At 51.7% G+C, this 20899-nt stretch overlaps 1 protein-coding gene across 3 annotated transcripts in view; it reads left to right on the forward strand.

Annotated features, from left to right (window-relative positions):
- The window catches only part of CYP4F22 (cytochrome P450 family 4 subfamily F member 22), a 52668-nt gene that overhangs the window by 16851 nt on the left and 14918 nt on the right, over nt 1-20899 (forward strand). The window contains exons 2-6 of one of the 3 annotated variants that reach the window (XM_078443251.2): nt 3526-3609; nt 4397-4721; nt 5276-6242; nt 16422-16644; nt 20239-20383. In XM_078443251.2, coding sequence (XP_078299377.2) covers nt 5887-6242; nt 16422-16644; nt 20239-20383 — 724 coding nt within the window. In that variant the 5' untranslated portion in view covers nt 3526-3609; nt 4397-4721; nt 5276-5886. Of the gene's footprint in view, nt 1-3525; nt 3610-4396; nt 4722-5275; nt 6243-7508; nt 7658-16421; nt 16645-20238; nt 20384-20899 lie in introns of those variants that run through there. The other 2 variants (XM_078443252.2, XM_078443253.2) reach the window with 2 other exon arrangements.

The raw sequence follows: 20899 nt of genomic DNA on the forward strand, positions 1-20899 counted from the left end.
CCTTTGAGGGGAAAGATAACCTTGAAGGGTTTGGCAAAATGGTTGCAAATGGCTGTGAGCAAGAGTGTGGTGAGTGATGAATTGGAAGGAGTTGTTTGCTCCACCATTCACCCCACACCCTGGAACTGCTCTGGTCTTTGTTTCAAGTCTCTGAATTATCTTTTGCCTTGTCTCCACCCTTCTGCCCCCTATTTTGTATCCTGGGAGGCTGGCTTGTATGAATCACTCAACCCTTGCCTTATGGCTTCTGGTTGGGTTCCGCCAATAGGGAGCCACAGCAGGCACTGGAGGGAGGGAGGAGACTGCGGTCCGGGTATTAATATCTGATCTCCTCTCCTGTGTGGTCCACGAAGGCTGGCTGTGTCCCTCAACCAACAACTCCTGCCAGGTAGTCTTCTCCAGCAACTGCTTTCGCCCCATTAGCCCCCGCACCTCTGGGGTGGTAAAGGTTCCTGGCTGCGCTGTCTTTTTGAAATAGTACTTTTGTTCATCTCTTTCCAAATTACCCCATTTGAGTGTTCTGTTTCCTGCTGGAACTCTCTCTTATTTTATTGGAGCGAAATTCACGTAATATAAAGTTAACCACCTTAAAGGATATAATTCGGCGGCATTGGCACATTCACAAATATTGCCGAACCATCACTTTTGCCCAGTGGCAAAAATTTTCCATCGCCCCAAGAGGAGACCCTGTACTCATTCTCCTTGGATACGGCCTCACTCCTCACAGCCCCCCCCCCCCCCCCCGCTTCGATCCCTAATGTGCTCACCATCTCTATGGATTTACTGATTCTGGAAATTTCACAGAAACGGAATCATCCAATGTGTGACCTTTTGGGTCTGATGTTTTGGAGTTTCGTCCATGGTGTAGTAGGTCTCAAGGCTTCATTCCTTTTTATGACTGAGTAATGCTCCCCCGCACGGACGGGCCCCATTTCCTCAGCCCCTCATCCGTTGATGGACGCTGGGTTGTTTCCACCTTTGTGGGCATGCGTGTACGGGTGAACATGCAGGGACATTGAGTCCCTGTTTTCGATTCTTTCGGTTACATACTTAAGGAACTGAGTTTCTGGCTCATATGGTAGTTCCATTTTTAGCTTTTCGAGGCACGGACTGATTTTTCACAGTGGCTGCTTTCCCGGAAGTCTGCCGTGAGCTTCTGGATGCCCAGGAAACTCCCTTCCCCTCACTCCCGCCGTGTTCCTCCTTGGTCCACTTGAACACACTTTTCTGGTACCGTCTCCCTAATCTGGCCGCCGCCCCCGTGTCCTCTCCTCCCACTTAGGTTGCTGTTTGTTGATTGCTGCCAGGCTGAGGATTCTGGTGCCTGGGAACCGCAGAGCCCTGTCCCTTCCTAGGGCCTGGGCCCTTTGACCTCTGGGCCCAGGCCAAGGGGATTGTTCCTATCACCACGCTTCCTCAACCTCCCAGATGTGGCTCATCTCCTGCAGCTCCGTGCTTCTGCCTATCCCGTCTCTAAACGTAGCTGTGATTGGTGCTTCTGTCTCCCCATTCTCTTATCTGTCCACCTCCTCTGACCCGCCCCCCCCCCCCCAACCCCCGGGCATCCAAGTCTTCCCAAGACAGCTGACTCAGTCAGAGGTGCACTTCTCAGGATGGGCCCAGCCGCCTCGCCTCCCGGTGCTTCTCCTTGGCAGACAGGATTTCTCAGCTTCAGCACTGCTGACATCTGGGGCCAGATCATTCCCTGGGGGTGGGGGGTGGGGCCATCCTGTGCCTTTAGCAGCATCTCTGGCCTCTGCCCACTAGTTCCTCCCCCTCCACAGCATGACAACAAAAAGTATCTCTGGACATTGCCAAATGTTCCCGGGGGGGGGGGGGGGGGCAATCTGCCTCAGTTGAGAAGGGCTGGGATAGCCCAAATCAAAGCACAAACTCGAAGTGCGGTTAGTTGTCTAGCCTGTGCTCCGTGCCAGGCATGGGGCTGAGGACCCTGTAAACACCACTTCATTTCGTGGTCATCTCCTTCATTTTATCTGTATAGGGACAGAGGCTTCCGGTGGCCACGTGACTTGCCCAGGGTAACACGGCCAGGGAGCCTACTGTGGTCAGTGCCTCCTCATTCCCAGGCCCTTCAACTTGCTTCTCCTTCCTTGTCCCCATCTCTCTGAGGGCAGGGAAGCTGGGCTGACACCCTCTCCTCTCCTCCTCTCCTCCACTGTTGCCCAGAACCTCACATTCCAGCCTGTCACCAATGCAGACGTTCCCCACATCCCTAAAAAATCCACATTGCCCCCCAAATCAATAAACTCCAGTGTTCCTTAAAACAAACCCATTAAAGGGGGCTCTTCTCCTGCTCAGGCACCATTCATGGCTCCCCATTGCCCACCAGATCAACACTCAGCCACTTGGACTGGCTTTCAAGGCCCTTCCCATCCATGCCTGCCCTCCTCCTCACCTCTCACATCCCAAGGCCAGAGAAAGCCACCTGCCCAGCCACACCCTTGGGTTTCTCTGTGCCCAAGCCCCACCCCCTCTCCTGCACCTGTTGAAATCCAACCTCTTCCTGAAGTCCCAGCTCAGATGTCACATCCTTCACGTAGCCTTCCCTTCTGCCTCCGTCCAAGCAACAAAGCTTCAATTATTTGTATTGTCTCTTCTTCACTTAGAAACACCGCCCCCTCTCACCCTTACAGAGGGCCCAGCGCCTAATGAGAGAACACTACTGAACCGAAGAGGGTTAAAGACTTCAGCCAAGTTTACCACCTGCCGGGATAAGGGGGCCTCTTACACTGGCTTTAAAATTCCCTCCTTCAAGTTTTCAAGTTTCGAGCCCTCTGTGTCTGGTTTTCTGGGATTTAGGAGAGATTGGTGTGCTAGTATTTCCCAAAGTTGCATTTAGGAATCTTCCATTTTTGTCTTAATCCACCAGACAGATGGCTTCTGATGTTGAAATTTGTCACTCAATCATCTGCCACCACTTTCCATCTACCTATTACTTTTTTTTTTATTACTTAATAATTTTCTTTCAGTGGTCTTGCTTTCGAGCCTTTTTTCTTTTTTCTTTAAGTTTTTTATTTATTTACATAATCTCTACACCCCATGTGGGGCTCGAACTCACCGCCTCAAGATCAAGAGCCGCATGCTCTTCTGACTGAGCTGGCCAGGGGCCCCTAAGCCTTATTTATTTTAAAGCAAAATGTATACAATGATCATTATATCCACAAGGGTGTAGATTTGGTGTCCAGGGTGAGTCTATTTTTTTCTTCTTCTACGAGTCAAAACAAATCTCTCATTTAACATAAATGTATCAAAGAGAAAATGAATAGACACAACTTCTCCATGTGCTATCTAAAATTACTAAGGTACTTTGTATCATGCTTTGGACACTCGTATCAGACTTTGGGAATGAGCCAGAGTATCTTCCCTGTGGTTCAGACTTATGAAAATTCATGTATTTATTCACTCACTCGCTCATTCTTTTCTTCCCCAGCTTTATGAAGGTAGAACTGACAAAGACAAATTTGAGGGGTACAACGTGACTCAACATTTATTTTTGTTTTTCAGGTTTCAGCCGGCCACCTGACACCCAGGTCAAATAGCAGCATCCCCCTCGGCCCCATTGCAAAAACCTGTTACATGCCTTCCCTGGTAAAAATTTCCTGCTGGATATGTTTTCTTTATTTTCTGTTTTCTCCACTTCAGCTTCAGATCCACAACGACAAGGATTTGGGCTGTTTTTATTCTCTGCCATATTCCCAGCCCTTAGAACCACACTTGCATCTTTCAACAGCAGGTCCGGGGGCGCCTGGGTGGCTCAGTCGATTGGGTGTCTGACTTCGGCTCAGGTCATGATCTCACAGTTGGTGAGTTTGAGCCCCGCGTCGGGCTCTGTGCTGACAGCTCAGAGCCCGGAGCCTGCTTCCCATTCTGTGTCTCCCTCTCTCTCTGCCCTTCCCCCATTCACGCTCTGTCTCTATGTGTCTCTCAAAAATGAATAAACATTAAAAAACAAAGAACAAAAAACAGCAGGTCTGACCCGCTGCACGGATGTATTCCAAGCGCCATCTAGCCCGGCACCAGCTGATCCTGGGGACTCACCCTCAAGGAGACCCTGGTCTCAGGGGGGAGTCAAAGCCAGCTAAAGCAGGACTTGCCTGATTGAAGGTTGCTTGTGGATCGGGCGGGGAAGCCACAGCTTTCTCTGAACTAGGGCATGCTGAACATGGAATTGGTGGTCAGGATTTGCTGGTGAGGAAGAAGGCTGGAAACTCCATGGTGGCTAATAACGGCAGTCAGCACTTACCTAGCACTTACTGTGTGCTAAAATTCAGAAGTGCTCCCTACACCCTGAAGCAGGGTTTCTCAACCTCACCACTATTGACATTAGGGCTGGATCATTCTGTCTCTCTCTCTCTCTCTCTCTGTTTTTAAATAGGCTTCATACCCAGTGCGGAGTCTGACGCGGGGCTTGAACTCACGATCCTGAGGCCAATACCTGAGCTGAGATCGAGAGTCAGATGCTCACCCGACTGAGCCACCCAGGTGCCCCAAGATCATTCTCTTTGGCGAGGGGCCATCCTGTGAGTGCATTGTAAGGTGTTTATCAGCATTCCTGGCCTCTACCCACTAGAGGCCAGCGGTACCCCAGCGTCCAGCTGTGATGGCCAAAGTGTCTTCAGACATTGTCAGATTGTCTCTTGAGGGACAGGATTGCCTTGGGTGACAACTGTTGCCCTAAAACATTACAGCAATCTTCTGAGGTGGGTACACAGTAACCGATAAAGCCACCCGAACCCTCTGCCTCCAGAGCCCATAGTGTTATGTGGCTTTGACTGTGGCTGTAACCTCTGGCCCTGTCCTCTGAGAGTCCAGCACAGCTCCAGGCCTGCTCCACCCCCTGGCTCCCATCCCCCAGGCTAACCAGCCCCATGATCAGACTTCCCACCTGGTTGGCCCCCAAAGCCAGGAGGGGATCACCCGTTGTCTGTAACAGGATCAAGAATTTATTTCTGACAGATCGAAAGGCTTTGGAATGGTCATCCTGGGGAAAACAGTCTGAACTTCCTTGCCCTTTCTTCAGTTTCCTAATGGTTCGCTGTGGTTTTAGCTTTGGAACTCACTGAGAGGAGGGCGATGTCTCCTTACAGCTTCAGGCTTCTCAGTGTCTGGTCTGGCTCCTGCCTGAACCCAGCCAGTCGTGCCTCTCCTCCAGCTGCCAGCATCTGCCTTAGTTTCCCCAGATGAGCCTGCAATTATGGTCGGAGGCTTTGATCTCTCTAATCTCCTGTGGCTTTTTAAATTTTTTCTTTGACAGATACTACCTGGGTGTCCAGTATGCACCATGCCATTTGGCCCTGTGGAGGCAGTGGAGAGCCAACCGCCAGCTGTGATTCCTCCCATCTGTCTGCCCACTTGCCCAGATCAGTCACCCACCCACCCACTGACACGGGCATCTCTTCCAAATCCGGGGCGGGACTGACCCTGTCTGGATCTATCTGGAGCAGATAAACTGGCCAAGGACAACATCTTAGTGGGATGGTCGAGTTGGCTGACGGTGGGTGGGTGGGGGTGAGAGGAGCAGGACCAGAGTCTGGTGCGGCTTGCTGAGGCTGGAGGTCTTCCTGGAGGAAGAGGCTGCAGCTGCTAGTAGAGCCCCAGGAGGGTGGGTTGAATCCAGAGGGAGCAGAACGTCTGGCTCCCCAGGGCCGATGGAGCCTGAGGATTCCTGGGGCCGCGTGGTGGTCAGGGTTGCTGGCTTAGGGACCCCTGTCCAAGCGTGGGAGCAGGTCCTGACGTGTGGGCTTTGAGGGTGCTGGTGCAAGAGGGGGGTGTTAAGGAGCGGGCCTGAGGCGGGGGTGGGGGGGGATCTGGGCACTAAGTGGAGCCAGGCATGGGCAGAGGGGCAGGGAGTGTGGTGGTTTGGGGATGCTGGGTGTTCAAGCCTTTGTGTCTCCAATGTCTCTTTCGCTGTCTCTGTCTGCGGCTTTTTCTCCATCTCTCCACCTGTCGGTCTCTCCATCCCCGGCTCTGCGTCTTTCCCTTTCCGTCGCTCTCCACGCATCCACGACTCTGTCTCTGGTTCTCTCCGTCTCTGGGGGCCTAGCCTCGGTCCCCGCCCAGAGGCTGGCGAGGCCGGGGGCGGGCCGGGGGCGGGCCTCGCGGCGCGGCCGGGCGGGGTTAAAGGGCCCGGCCGCCGGACGGCGCGGTCAGAACCGAGGTTGCGGTGCGGGCGGATCTGGATCCCGGATCGAGAAGCCGAGGCCGAGGCCGAGACCCGCGAGGTGAGTGCGCGCGGGGGGCGGTAACCCGAGCGCGGCCGGGGCGCTGCGCTGTAACCCGAGGCGCCCGGCAGGCGCGGGTGCTGGCAGCGGGGACGCGAGGGGCTGGGCGCAGCCAGCCCCGGGAATCCCCACGACCCAGGCGGCGGCGGCGGCGGCGGCGGCGGGTCCCAGAGGCTCCTCCTGGGGGGACGTGGGCGTGTCCCCGACGGCCGCCGCTTTTGGGCGCAGTTGTTTTGAGCGCGCCCCTCGGAGTCCTGGGTACATCCTTCTCCCCGGGTTTCCGTGATGGGAAGGGACCTCAGGAAGAGCCCCCTCCCCATCAGGACCTCTCGGGCGGATCCAGGCCCTGCCCTGTGCCGCAGGGCGGACCGGAGTCACTCCACAGCGTCTCCCTCAGGGACTTTACGCTAGTGATCCGGCTGCCTTCACCGTCCCTCTCCCCACCCAGGGCAGGCACAGAGCCTGAAAAGAGGAGATGCCCTCCTGGGCCCCCAGAGTTGGCTGTGAGGGTTGTGTGAGGTCCCGCGGTTGGTACCAGCTGACGTTTGTTGGATGCCGGAGGGACGTATGCTCCCTGGTGTCCAAGGGGCTGGCCCTCCCCGCTTGGACCACGTGAGGCGGCTGAGACCTGCCAACTGGGGAGTCTCAGGCTGGAGGTGGGAGGGAGACGGGGAGACAGTGGGGGAGCTGGGATTTGAACAAACCGGCCCTGTGTGACCCCAACATCCTGTGCACTTTCCAATGGCCCCGGCCTCTCTGCATAGCCCAGCTTGGGTTTCTGAGCGGTAACATTAGCCCTGGACTGGTGTCCAGTGGTGACCTGGGTTGGTATCCACAGAGGGGCTTGGATGACTCTGCAGACGGAGAAGGTGACCCCCTCCCGCCTCCCTGGCAAGCCTGGGACCCCATTCTCCAAATCCCAGATGACTGGGCAAGCACTAACGGATATGGTGCCAGCCCCAACAGCAAGGAGAGGCACCTTTGATCGGGGGCTTGCCGTGTGCCAAGCCCTGAGCTGAGCACATTAAAAATGTGGCATTGTTGTCAAAGCCCTGTGAAGTGGGTAATATAGTTCCTGTCTTACACGTGAGGAAATTGAGGCTCAGAGAGGTGCAGACATTCACCTGAGGTCACACAGCTCTGAGGTGGAGCTTTGTGGAATCCTTTCCGAGGCTCGTGTCCAAGTGCTGAGATGGTGGGCAGAGGCAATTGCAGTTCTGGGATGGTCTAGATTACTGGTGGTTCGTAAACTTCTTTTTCTGTCAGGATCTCCTTTGGGCCGAGGAAGCTGTGGGCGACAGCCTACAGTGTGCCCACAGCTGCGGTGAGGCCCTCCTTCCCACCTCGATTTGCCAGCTTGGCTCTGCCCTCAGAACTGCTCCTGCAGCCCCTTCTCCGAACCCCAGAAATCTGGGGTAAGCCCCCTCTCAGCTCAGACTTCTAGGGTCTGGCACTTTGGGAGAATAGGAGTCTCTGGGGTCAGGCAGCTCTTTGGCATAGAGAGGGTGTTTGGTTGGCATGAGCAGGGAGAGGAGGCAGGCTGTTTTGACCACTGGCTTCCAGAGTGAGTGAAGGGCAGGGCTAGGATGTGGGGCAGTGGAGCCAGGGCAGTGGAGCCAGTGTTGGGTGCTTGGATGACAGGTGGGTCCCAGGACCTGCCGTTCAAGGAGAGGCAACATGTGTGATTTCTGGTGGTGTGCGTGTCCGGGGTGTGTGTGTGTGGGGGGCATGGTCGTGTCCTGCATTCCTTCTCAGGAGCCCACACACCTTGTATGACAAGTCCCTGACTGGCGGCCGGGCTAACCTGACAAACCAGCGCTCCTTGGGCGTGGGCCACGGAACCAGTCGCGGGCTCCTCCGTTTTCAGATAATGCCAGCCCCAGCAGGACAGGCGGGGCCACCTCTGCTGGGGTGGGGCTGCTGGGTGCCCTTGCCTGGTGTCTGATGCTCTGAAGTTTGCCAGCCTCTCACAGCATCCTGAGAGTGTCAGCTTTGCGTTTATCTCGCTCCCATAAACTAGTAAATAATAGAAGCAGGAATAATGGCTAAAATCTTGCATACCGCCTACCAGACCTCATCTCACTGAAGTGTCCCAAGCAACCTTTAAGGGGTGGCTCCTGCTATTGTTAACCCATTTCACAGATTGGCGCATGGAAGCTGGGGGTGGGGACTAGACTACTCAAGGCTGCTGACTTGGGGGAGTCACAGGGCTGCGACTGGGATCCAGGCTGGTTTGAGTCAAAGATGCACATTTGAAATTTTTTTTTTTTTTTTTTTTTTAAATTTTTTTTTTTTTTTCAACGTTTTTTATTTATTTTTGGGACAGAGAGAGACAGAGCATGAACGGGGGAGGGGCAGAGAGAGAGGGAGACACAGAATCGGAAACAGGCTCCAGGCTCCGAGCCATCAGCCCAGAGCCTGACGCGGGGCTCGAACTCACGGACCGCGAGATCGTGACCTGGCTGAAGTCGGACGCTTAACCGACTGCGCCACCCAGGCGCCCCTGAAATTTTTTTTTAATACTTATTTTTGAGAGACAGAGAGAAAGAGAGAGTGAGTGGGGGAGGGGCAGAGAGAGAGAGGGAGACATAGAATCGGAAGCAGGCTCCAGGCTCTGAGCTGTCAGCACAGAGCCCGACGCGGGGCTTGAACCCACGAACCGTGAGATCATGACCTGAGCAAAGTTGGGTGTTTAGCCAACTGAGCCACCCAGGCGCCCCAAAGATGCACATTTTAAAAGACGATGCAATCGGGAAACAAATTTTCATTTTATTTTTAATTTTTTTAAGTTGAAGTGTAATACGGGGGGTATAGGGAAGTGCACATTCTGCAACTGGGCGGTTCAGGAGTGTTTGCGAATTGAACCCACACGTGTCACCAGCACTCAAGTCACGAAAGGAAACGACTGTCTGAACCCACAGAACACCTTGTCCCCAATTAAAGCATCTTAATTCATTTTTCCTTAATTTCAAATAATTAACTTTTTTAAAAAGATTTTTTTTATCTTTTTAGGTAATCTCTACACCCAACGTGGGGCTCAATCTCACAACCCTGAGATCAAGAGTCGCATGCTCTACCCACTGAGCTGGCCAGGCAACCCTCAAACAATTAACTTTTTTATTTATTAAAAAAAATGTTTTAAATGTTTATTATTATTTTTTTTTTTTTGAGAGATAGATAGAGAGAGAGAGAGAGAGAGAGAGAGAGATAGGGAACACAAGCAGGGGAGGGGCAGAGAGAAGGAGACACAGAATCTGAATTAGGCTCCAGGCTCTGAGCTGTCAACAGACAAACCATGAGATCATGACCTAAGCCAAAGTCGTCGACACTGACTGAGCCACCCAGGCACCCCACAATTAAAACTTTATTTTATATTATTCCTTATTTTTTAATGTTTATTTATATTTGAGAGAGAGAGGGAGAGGGGGAGAGAGAGAGAGAGAGAGAGAGAGAATGAGAGCGTGTGCATGAGCAGGGGAGGGGCAGAGAGAGAGGGAGACCCAGAATCCGAAGCAGGCTCCAGGCTCTGAGCTGTCAGCACAGAGCCCGACGCCGGGCGTGAACTCACCAACTGTGAGATCATGACCTGAGCTGAAGTTGGATGCTTAACTGAGCCACCCAGGTGTCCCTCAAATAATTAACTTTTAAACAGAACTTATATTTTACAGCAGTTTCAGGTTACAGAAAAACTATGCAGGAAGTATAGAGTTCCAAAACATCCATCAACTCCCCACACTTTCCCCTATTATTAACATCTTCTGTCATCTTCTGTTAGGATGATATGTTTCTTACAACTGATGAGCCAATGTAGACACATTATACTTAACTAAAGTTAATAGTTTACATTAGAGTTCATTCTTTGGGTTGTACAGTCAACTGATTCATTTTTATATTTATTTATTTTTTTATTAAAATTAAAACAATTTTTTAAATTTATTTTTGAGACAAAGAGAGACAGAGCATGAGCAGGGGAGGGGCAGAGAGAGAGAGAGAGGGAGACACAGAATCCGAAGCAGGCTCCAGGCTCTGAGCTGTCAGCACAGAGCCCGACGCGGGGCTCGAACTCACAGACCGTGAGATCATGACCTGGGCTGATGTCGGACACTCAACCGACTGAGCCACCCAAGGCGCCCCCAGGCTTATTTTTTCATTTGAGTGGCATCTTTGTTAAAAATTTTTTTTTTTACATTTATTCATTTTTGAGAGACAGAGAGAGACAGAGCACAAGTGGGGGAGGGGCAGGGAGAGAGGGACACACAGAACCCGAAGCAGGCTCCAGGCTCTGAGCTGTCAGCACAAGAGCCCGACGCGGGGCTCGAACTCACGGACTGGGAGATCATGACCTGAGCCGAAGTCAGACGCTTAATCGACTGAGCCACCCAGGCACCCCTTTTCATGACCAAGTAATATTCCATCACACGAATATATCACATGATACTTATCCATTCATTCATTGATGGACATTTGGATTGTTTCCACCTTTGGGCTATTCTGAATAGTGCTGCTATTCATATTCATATACAAGTATCTGAGGATGTTTTACATTCTTTAGTTTTAATTTTAATTTTATTTTATTTGAGAGAGAGAGAGAGAGAGAGAGAGAGAGAGAGAGAGAGGTGGAGGACCAGAGGGAGAAAGAATGAGAATCTTAAGCAGGCTTCACAGCCAGCATGGAGTCTGATGCAGGGCTCGATCCCATGCCTGGCATCGTGACCTGAGCCGAAATCAAGAGTCGGACGCTCAACCGACTGAGCCACACAGGCGCCCCTGCATTCTTTTGACTATATACCTAGGAGTGGAATTTCCAGGTCACATGAAAATTCTATGTTTAGCTTTTTGAGGAACTGCGAAGCTATTTCTCAAAGCGGCTGCACTGCTTCAAAGGTTTTTGCAGCACTTTCTTTTGGGGGGGGTGCTGGCAGGAGTGCTCTTGCTGGGGGTGGGCGAGTGGAACCCAGCTGCAGAAAGAGAGGATTTAACTTCCCCAAGGCACTATTTATTGAGCTCCTCCCAGAAGCATCAGATGGACTTCTTGATATTGTTTCCATTTCATAGATGAGAAGACTGAGGCTCCCAGGGTGACAGCCAGCTGGGGATCCAGTGTGTGCTCTTTCTGCTTGGAGCAGCCTGTCCCGGGAAAAGCCGCAGCCCACGTCCCGCATAGGGGGGTGGTCATGGCGGTTCAGAGCTCCCTCCCTCCTGTGCACCTGCCTTCCTGGGGCAGGGTCTCCTCTTTGAGGGCTGGTGCTTTCTCTTGTTTCCGTTCCTCCCCATTTCAGTATTTCAGGAAGACATTTCCTTTGTCAGGATATCAGCTGGGATTGTTCTGGGCGGGGGTGGGGGTTCTTGCTGTGACTCTACTCAGAAGAACCCCAGCTGCCTCGAAGGGCTCCTGGGAAGATGAAAGAAATGGCTGAGAAAGCCACTGCCCACAGAAGGTGCTCAATAAAGGAGGTGGCTGATTGTGGTGAAAAGCAGAGGTGGTCCGGGAGGATGAGGAGGGGCCCTTGTGGGCAGAGCTGGGGGAAAGGCATGCCAGGTTGGAGGGAACAGCATGTGCAAAGGCTCTGAAGCGGGAATGAATTTGGCCTGTGGCCAGAGTGGCTGGAGTTGAGTCAGCAGCGGGGAGAGCCGTGGGAGAGGCTGGAGGGGTCCACAGGGGCCGGGCGCACAGGGCGTCTCAGTCCGTGGGAAGGAATCTGAATTGTGTTCAGCATAATGGGGAGGACTTTGAACAGGGGAAGGCTGTGATCTAATTTTAGGGAGATCCCTTTGGCTGCTGGGTGGAGAATGGACTGCTGGGGGAGGGGCGGGAGGGAACCCGGGAGACCAAGGGGAGGAGGCCACTGCAGTGGTGGCCTGACATGGGTTGAGGTGATGGGGATGGGGAAACGTGAATGAGAGTGAAAGATATTTACGATACACTACTGGCAGGACCTGGCAACGAACTGGGTGTGGGCAGAGAGGGAGGAAGGAGGTGAGGTGAATGTGAGGGTCTGAGATATGCCCCTGGAGGCCATCCAGGAGGTGGTGTCATCAAGACATGGGAGGCATCTCAGAGACAGGGTCACAAAAGCCATGGGAGGGGGTGAGCTCCCCAGGGTGTATACATGGAGAGAGAGGAAGCGATGACTCAGGACCAGCTCTAAGGAATCCAACGTTTATAGCTTGGGTGAAAGGGTCCGAAACATCCTGACAAGGGGGATCTTTATGGCTGAAGTGGAGGATGGGCGGGGGTGGTCAGCTCCTCAAGGGCTTTGGATGCCAGACTGAGGGCAGTGGGGAGCCATGGATGGTGTTAGAGCAGGAGAGTGACGGACCTTCAGAAAGGTGACTGTGGTGTCTGGAGTGGCAGCCAGACTACAGCCAGGTTGCCCAGGGGTTAGAGGTGACCCAGAGGTCTTGGGCCTGCCAAAGCGGTGACCCCACCCTGGGCCACACGCAGGAAAAGGTCACACTGGGGTGGACCCAAAGATCATCTTTTACAGTCACCCCCAGTTTCAGATAGGGAAACTGAGGCCTAGGCCACACAGCCAGTCCGTGGAGTCAGGATTAGAACCCAGCTACATGTGGGTGCCTGGGTGACTCAGTCGGTTAAGCGTCCTAATTCGGCTCAGGTCATGATCTCACAGTCCGTGAGTTCAAGCCCCGCGTCGGGCTCTTGTGCTGACAGCTCAGAGCTTGGAGCCTGTTTCCGATTCTGTGTCTCCCTCTCTCTCTGCCCCTCCCCTGCTCACGCTCTGTCTCTCTCTCTCTCTCTCTCTCTCTCTCTCAAAAATAAATAAACATTAAAAAAAAAATAAAACCTTAGGGGCACCTGGGTGACTCAGTCGGTTAAGCGTCCAACTTTTAATTTCGGCTCAGGTTCTGATCTCACGGCTTGTGGGTTTGAGCCCCACATCAGGCTCTGCGCTGACAGCACGGAGCCTGCTTGGGATTCTCTATCTCTGCCCCTTCCCCACTCTCGCTTTCTCTCTCTCTCTGTCTCAAAAAAAATATATATATATGTATTAAAAAGACCCCAACTACGTGCGTGTGTGTGCAGATGTGCATTTAATGAGAAAGCCCAGTTCTTCACTCAGCTGTCTGCCCAGAGAGCCTTCCCCCAAGAGACACACACAGGCCACCTCATCTGGAGGGATCGGTCTGTACCCTCTTACTCCGTGTATTTGTTTCCTGTGGCTGCTGTGACGAATTACCACGAACTGGGTGGCTTGAAACAGCACACTTTCATTCTCTCAGAGTTCTGGAGGCCAGGAGTCTGAAACCCAGGTGAGGGCAGGGCCGTGCTCCCTCTGGAGGTTCTAGGGCAGAATCTGCTCCCTGCCTCTCCCAGCTTCTAGTGGTTCCAGGGTGCCTGGGCTGGCGGCCGCATCCCTCCAGTGTCTGCCTTCATCTTTCCACGGCCTTCTTCTCTTCTGTGTGTTGAGTCTCCCTCGGCCTCTCTCTTATGAGGAGATTTGCGATTCCAGTTGGGACCAACCTAGACAATCCAATCCCGGATAATCTTCTCATCTCTAGTTCAGTCTGCAAAGACTCTGGCAGTTAAGATCACATTCCCACGTTCCAGAGACCTGATCTCTTTGGGGGACCAGTATTCAGCCACCTCTATCTCTGCTTTACCTCCTTCGAGACACGCAGTCTTTTTTTTTTTTAATGTTTATTTATTTATTTGGGGGGGGGGTTGTAGAGAGAGAGAGAGAGAGGGAGAGAGAATCCCAAGCAGGCTCCGCACCGTCAGTGCAGAGCTCAACACGGGGCTTGATCTCACAAACTGTGGGATCATGACCTGAGCCGAGATCAAGGGTGGGATGCTCAACCGACTGTGTCACACAGGTGTCCCCCGCCCCCCAGTCTTAACCATTTTCGGTGAACAGTTCAGTGGCCTTAAGTACATTCACACTGTTGTGCAGCCATCACCACCATCCACGTCCAGAGCTTTTCTGTCTTCTTCAATTAAAACTCTGACTCCCTATCCCCCCTCCCGCCGGTCCTGGTGCCCGCCATTCTGCTTCCTGTCTCTGAACCTGCCTCCTCTGGGGACCTCCTATACGTGGGATCACAGAGCATTTGTTTTTTGTGTCTCTTATTTCACTTAACGTAATGTCCTTGAGGTCCATCCATGTTGTAGCCTGCGTCAGATTTCCCTTTTTATGGCCGAATAATATTCCAGTGTATGGATAGGCCACAGTATGTGTGTCTGTTCTTCTTTTCTTGGGCACTTGGGTTGCCTCTACCTTTTGGCCCTTGTGACTAATGCTGCTGTGAACATGGGTGTGCAAATATCTGTTTGAGTCCCTGCTTTCACTTCTTTTGGGGATCTATCCAGAGGTGGGATTGCTGGATCACATGGTGGTTCTATGTTTAATATTTTGAGGAACCACCACACTGTTTTCCACAGCAAAGCCGCACCATTTTACATCCCCACGAGCAAGGCATCAGGGTTCAAGGTTTCTCCGCATCCTTGCCAACACTTGTTATTCCCTTTCTGTCTCTCCTTGGTACCAGACACCCTAATGAGTGGTCATGTCAATTGCATGGCTGGTAGTGTAAGTCAGACCGTCCCAATGGGACTCTCCAAATTTGGTGATGATGCACCCAGCTGTTTTCCCAGGATGTGGTAACCAATAGAAACTTCACATCTTCTGCGTGGATGATACAGTTGGTCATTGGCTGGTGGAAAAGCCAGTGACTCAGCCCCTAATGGAGGGAACCATGGGCCGGTGGTGGGGGGGGGTGGTGGGGACTGGGGACTCAGGTGAGGACCTGGAGGGTAGGGTTCCTTTAGCTGTGTTGCCCAAGGAGGTGGGGCACAGAGAGAACCCTTGGGTGTCTGGACTAAGGGGAAAGGAGAGATGAGGGCAAGATCCAACCATTTTCAGCAATCTCCTCGACACTGTCTGAGATCTGTGGGCCCCCAATGTGATTGAGTTTGGCCTTTGGTAGGGGTTCAGGGGGCCTCTGTCAGCTCCCATCTCTCTTGAGTTAGAGGAACAGAGATTGAGTTGTGCAAACAATGGAGAGAATGGTAGGACCCAACTCCAAGGCCCACTTTAAGGCACCATAAAATGAGGCATGTACATCCCTGAGTGTGGAGCATGGCACATTGCAATGCTCTATACCTGGTCACTGTGTCATTAATATTATTATTATTTTTTTATTTTTTATTAAAAAAAATTTTTTTTAATGTTTATTTATTTTTGAGACAGAGAGAGACAGAGCATGAACAGGGGAGGGTCAGAGAGAGAGGGAGACACAGAATTCGAAGCAGGCTCCAGGCTCTATACTGTCAGCACAGAGCCCGATGCGGGGCTCGAACTCACCAACCGTGAGATCATGTCCTGAGCCGAAGTCGAACGCTCAACAGACTGAGCCCCTATTTTCTCTTTCTTATGACTTTCTCAACAACATTTTCTTCTCTGCAGCTTACTTTCTTGTAAGAATACAGTATATAATACATGTAACATTCAAAATATGTGTTAATTGGCCGTTAATGTTATCAGTAAGGCTTCCAGTCAACAGTAGGCTATGAGCAGTTCAGTTTTGCGGGGGGTCAAACGTTACACATGGAATTCTGGCTGCACAGGGCTTGGGACCCCCCTAACCCCTGCATTGTTCAAGGGTCAACTGTACTTTAAAACGGTTCGTTTCATGTTGGGTGAATCTCACCTCAATTAAATAGAGAAAAAGAGGGAAGACAGGGAAGGAAGGCAGCTAATAGAGAAAGTTTCTTCTGTGGGTAGTTGGAGTTTAATCCTGCTGTGGAAGCCTGGGAGTGCATGTGAAACTCCCATCTCAGGGTCATTGCCCCAAGGGGAGGAGGTAGTTATCTGGCAATATTCATCCGTCATTGGTTAAGAGCTGCTTTCGGCGTGGAGGTGTACGTGTTTTAATTTTCCAACCCTCTGGCCAGCCAGGCATGGGCAGAGAAGTCAGGAAGGATGCCCTGCGAAGTGAAGACTGAGGGCATATGGACAGGTGTCCGTCTGGTCAGCTCGCTGAAGGTCACTGCTGGGGAAAGTTAGCGGGGTATCCTTGGTGTCTGGGACTCATGTGCATTGAGCACCTCCTGTGTGCCAGGTACCCTATGCTTGACCCCACAGGTCATCTTGTGTATGGCACACACATGGCCAGAGTGGTTCCTACCTGCACTGACCCCCATCCCGTGTGTTCCCGCAGGATGCTGCCCGTCACGGAGCACTTGTTGTACCTCCTGGGACTGGAGAAGACCGCCTTCCGCTTGTATGCAGTGTCTGCACTCGTCCTGTCCCTGCTCTTCTTCCTCTGCCGCCTGCTGATACAGCTCCTGAGGTTCTCCTGGCGTTGCTACGTCACCTGCCGCCGGCTGAGCTGCTTCCCCCAGCCACCCCGGCGCAACTGGCTGCTGGGCCACCTGGGCATGGTGTGTGGGGCTGGGCAGGTGGGCTGGGCGGGTCCCAGGTATTCAGTAAGGATAACGGACCTGATGGTTTCTTTCATCCCCCAAGAATCTGGTCAGGGCCACGAACAGACCCGTTTTCCAGGATCTAAGTGTGACGGAGGCTCAGAGAGGGCAAGCCATTTACCCGAGGTCACACAGCTGAGGCGAGGCAGAGCTGAGTCGAAAGTTTTCTCTGTAATTTCAGGCCTATTGCTGTAGCAACAGGTACCAGTGCCCGTGAAGGTCGTTGGGTTCTGTGATCCCCGGGTGGGGTGGGGGGACCCCTGTGGATTTTGCTCCACCCCACCCCCGATGTGGTTGCACCCTTTCTTTCATTCTCTTACCTTGCCTTTCATTTTTTTTTTTAAATTTTTAATTTTTTTTAACGTGTATTCATTTTGGAGAGGCAGAGAGAGACAGAGCACAAGCAGGGGAGGGGCAGAGAGAGGGAGACACAGAATCAGAAGCAGGCTGTAGGCTCCGAGCTGTCAGCATAGAGCCGGACGCGGGGCTCAGACTCATGAATCGCGAGATCATGATCTGAGCCAAAGTCAGTCGCTTAACTGACAGAGCCATCCAGGAGCCCTGCCTTTCATTTCTTATTTCACATACATGTGCTTAGAATTACATCAGGTACTTTAAAAATATTAACTCACTCAGTCCTCTTTTTTTTTTTTATGGTTTGATGTTTTGGGTTTTTTTTCTTATTTTATTTATTTATTTAATTTTATTTTTTATTTTTTTAAATTTACATCCAAATTGGTTAGCGTATAGTGCAACAATGATTTCAGGAGTAGATTCCTTAGTGCCCCTTCCCCATTTAGCCCCTCCCCCCTCCCACAACCCCTCCCGTCACCCTCAGTTTGTTCTCCATATTTATGGGTCTCTTCTGTGTTGTCCCCCTCCCTGTTTTTATATTATTTTTGTTTCCCTTCCCTTATGTTCATCTGTTTTGTCTCTTAAAGTCCTCATATGAGTGAAGTCATATGATTTTTTTCTCTAATTTCATTCAGCATAATACCCTCCAGTTCCAACCACGTAGTTGCAAATGGCAAGATTTCATTCTTTTTGATTGCCGAGTAATACTCCATTGTATAGATATACCACATCTTCTTTAACCGTTCATCCATCAATGGACATTTGGGCTCTTTCCATACTTTGGCGATTATTGATGGTGCTGCTATAAACATGGGGGTGCACGTGTCCCTTCGAAACAGCACACCTGTATCCCGTGGATAAATGCCTGGTAGTGCGATTGCTGGGTCGTAGGGTAGTTCTATTTGTTTTTTTGCGGAGCCTCCAGACTATTTTCCAGCGTGGCTGCACCAGCCCGTGTTCCCTCAGTCCTCTTGACAATCCTAGGCGGCAGGCCCCACCACTGTCCCCATTTTGCTTCTAAGAATACTATGGCACAGAGAGGTTAAGTAGCTGGCCCTAGGTCACACAGCTTGTAGGCGGCAGAGTTGGGGTTCAAGCCTAGGCCGTTTGGCTCCAGAATCCCTGTTCTTAGCTCTGTGCCTTTGCCACCTCTTGTGTCTGGCTGAGAAAACCTGCACTTTTCTAAAAGGGCTTCAGAGGTCAGAAGAAAGCCAGACTCCTGAGGGCACTGAGGCTTTTGGGGTCTTAGACTCCAGTTCCTAACTGCCTACTGCACTCACCTGGTCCCCCTTCTAGACCTACATGAAACTGAGGGACAGTTGTGGAGACCTTCCTGGCTTAGGCCTCATGCCGAGGGCAGAGGTGGACTTTGGAGAGGCAGTTCAAGGGCAGTGGTCGTCAGTGTGGGCTTGATGCTCGTCTCTACCCTCTCCTGCCACACGACCTTGAGCAAACTACGTCACCTCCCTGTGCCTTGGTTTTCCCATCTGCAGTGTGGGGCTTATGATTGTTCCTGATAACCTCATTTATTTTGACAATTCCTGAAGTCACGTCGGCAGCATGCTTGACTCTCTGAACCTGCCATGCGGTGGTGGGTGTGCTCAACTCCCCAGTCTTGCAGAGACCGGAAGTATCGAGTGATTCTAGAAATATTTTATTGATTTTATTTTATTATTTTGTTTTATTTTATTTTATTTTATTTTATTTTATTTTATTTTATTTTATTTTATTTACGTTTATTTATTTTGAAAGAGAGAGAATGTGAGTGGGGGCGGGGGAGGGGCAGAGAGAGAGTTAGAGAGAAAGAATCCCAAGCAGGCTCCTCATTGTCAGCGTGGAGCCCGATGCAGGGCTCGAACTCACAAAGCGTGAGATCATGACCTGAGCTGAAATCAAGAGTCAGACTGAGGTACCCAGGCGCCCCTAGAAATATTTTAGATGCTACTTGGAGTGAGTGTCTCAGAAGAAGGAAGCAGGAGGAGGTACATTTCTACTCAGTATCTCCAAGAATATTTTATCTGGCTTTAGGAATGACTCCCCTGGGACTGCACTCATCAAGTTTTGCCTGTTTGTGCCCGAATCTCCTCCCTCCCTTTCACCTCCCACCCCTGCTCAGGCCTCATTGTCTTCTGCTGGACCATGGTCCAGCCTCCTCCTTGGGCTCCTGCCTCCAGTCCGTCGCCCCGTCCTGGTCCCAGGAGGATTCTTGAAACCAACCATGTCCCTCCTCTGCTCACACACCCTCCATGACTCCCCATTGCTGTCCGGAGAAAGTCTCACCTCCTCAGCTAGTGTTCGAGTCCCGTTAGGCTCTGACTCCCGCCCTACTCACGTCTAGTCCTGTAGGATGACTTCCTGTTCCTATAGCCAGGCTCTGATTTCCCACCTCCATGGTCTTTGCTGGAACTGTGCCCTCTACCAAATATCCTTCTCAGTTCGATGAACCCCTACTCATTTTTCGTGCCCTTCGTCCAATGCTCTTATTCCAAGAGCCATCTGGCTTTAATGGTGGTCCTAGAGGCAGTGGCCAGGCCCTGGTGCCCAAAGTTAGCCGGGTCAGTGTGGACAACATTGACCCTGTAGGCCCAGCCTGCCTCCTCCCGGGGCCATGAGTTCTGGGTGAGGCTTCTGGGGAAGCCCGAACCAGGGCAATCACTTACTCACCTGTAACTTCAGACAAGTCATTTGACCTTTCCAAGCAAAGTGAAATGGGGAGATAGTAGCAAGTATTTCACAGAATTCTTGGGTAGGTTGAAGGTATTAACTGTATGAACCATGCCCACCGCAGCGCCTAACGCTGTGAGCACACGCATGTGTTAAAGATAACAATGCTAGTGGTATTTTATTACTAATGTAGCAAGTACTCAACAAATGCCGATCATTATTATTGGGTGTACTGTTACTGTTTTTATTTCTGGAACACCGGCTGTGTGTCATGCCCTGTGCTGGGTGGGTGGGGGGGGCGGTCTCTCATTTTGTTATTTCATACATGTTCTCAGCTGCCCTCAGACAGAGAGTTGATTCTTTCCCACTCCTCAGGTGAGGGAATGGAGGTTCAGCAAGGTGCAGCCAGCTGCCCTCAATCATACAGCTCTTCCGGGATTGTTTTAAGGACAGGGGAGAGGTGGAAGGAGGGAAAGGCTAGGGGACGCTGGGGCTGGGCTCCTCCTCACTGTCCTTCCCTCCTACCCCTTGCAGTATCTTCCAAATGAGACCGGCCTCCAAGATGAGAAGAAGGTGCTGGACAACATGCATCATGTGATCCTGGTGTGGATTGGCCCCATTTTGCCGCTGTTGGTTCTGGTGCATCCTGACTACATCAAGCCCGTAGTGGGTGCCTCAGGTAGGTGGGCTGGGCCTTTAAGTGATGGATAAACCCTCAACTCCCAGAAATCACCTGGGCTTCTGGGCCTGTAGGCTATCTGAGGGAAGGGCCATTGGAGTAGGGATTTGAAGGATGAATAGGAGTTCACCAAAGCAGCCATGGTAATACAGATAGTGGGGACAGCATGGGAAAAGGTGCGGCAATGTCTAGGGGTCCTAGGAACTTTGAGAGGCAAACATGCCCACCTAGAAGTCAGAGCCAAACATATTCGATCAGGGAATTGTTTGCCTGAGATTTTGTTAAGTGGTTGCTGCTTAATTCTAAGCCATGGCAGTTCCACCATTTGGGTTCTGATATTCCCTGCTGTGGCAATCCCAGCCTGCAGCCCATTCTTTTCACCTGGGCTGACCCTGACTAGTAGAAAAGGAGACGTAGAAAGATTGCTTCTCCCTTCTGAGTCCACACCAGTCCCAAGATGTAGGGTGTGCTGGGCAAGTCCTTGCTCAACCTTCAACACCCGGATCCACTGACCCC

The sequence above is a fragment of the Panthera onca genome, chromosome A2, assembly GCF_046562875.1.
Source record: "Panthera onca isolate mPanOnc1 chromosome A2, mPanOnc1 haplotype 2, whole genome shotgun sequence".
NCBI classification, from domain to species: domain Eukaryota; kingdom Metazoa; phylum Chordata; class Mammalia; order Carnivora; family Felidae; genus Panthera; species Panthera onca.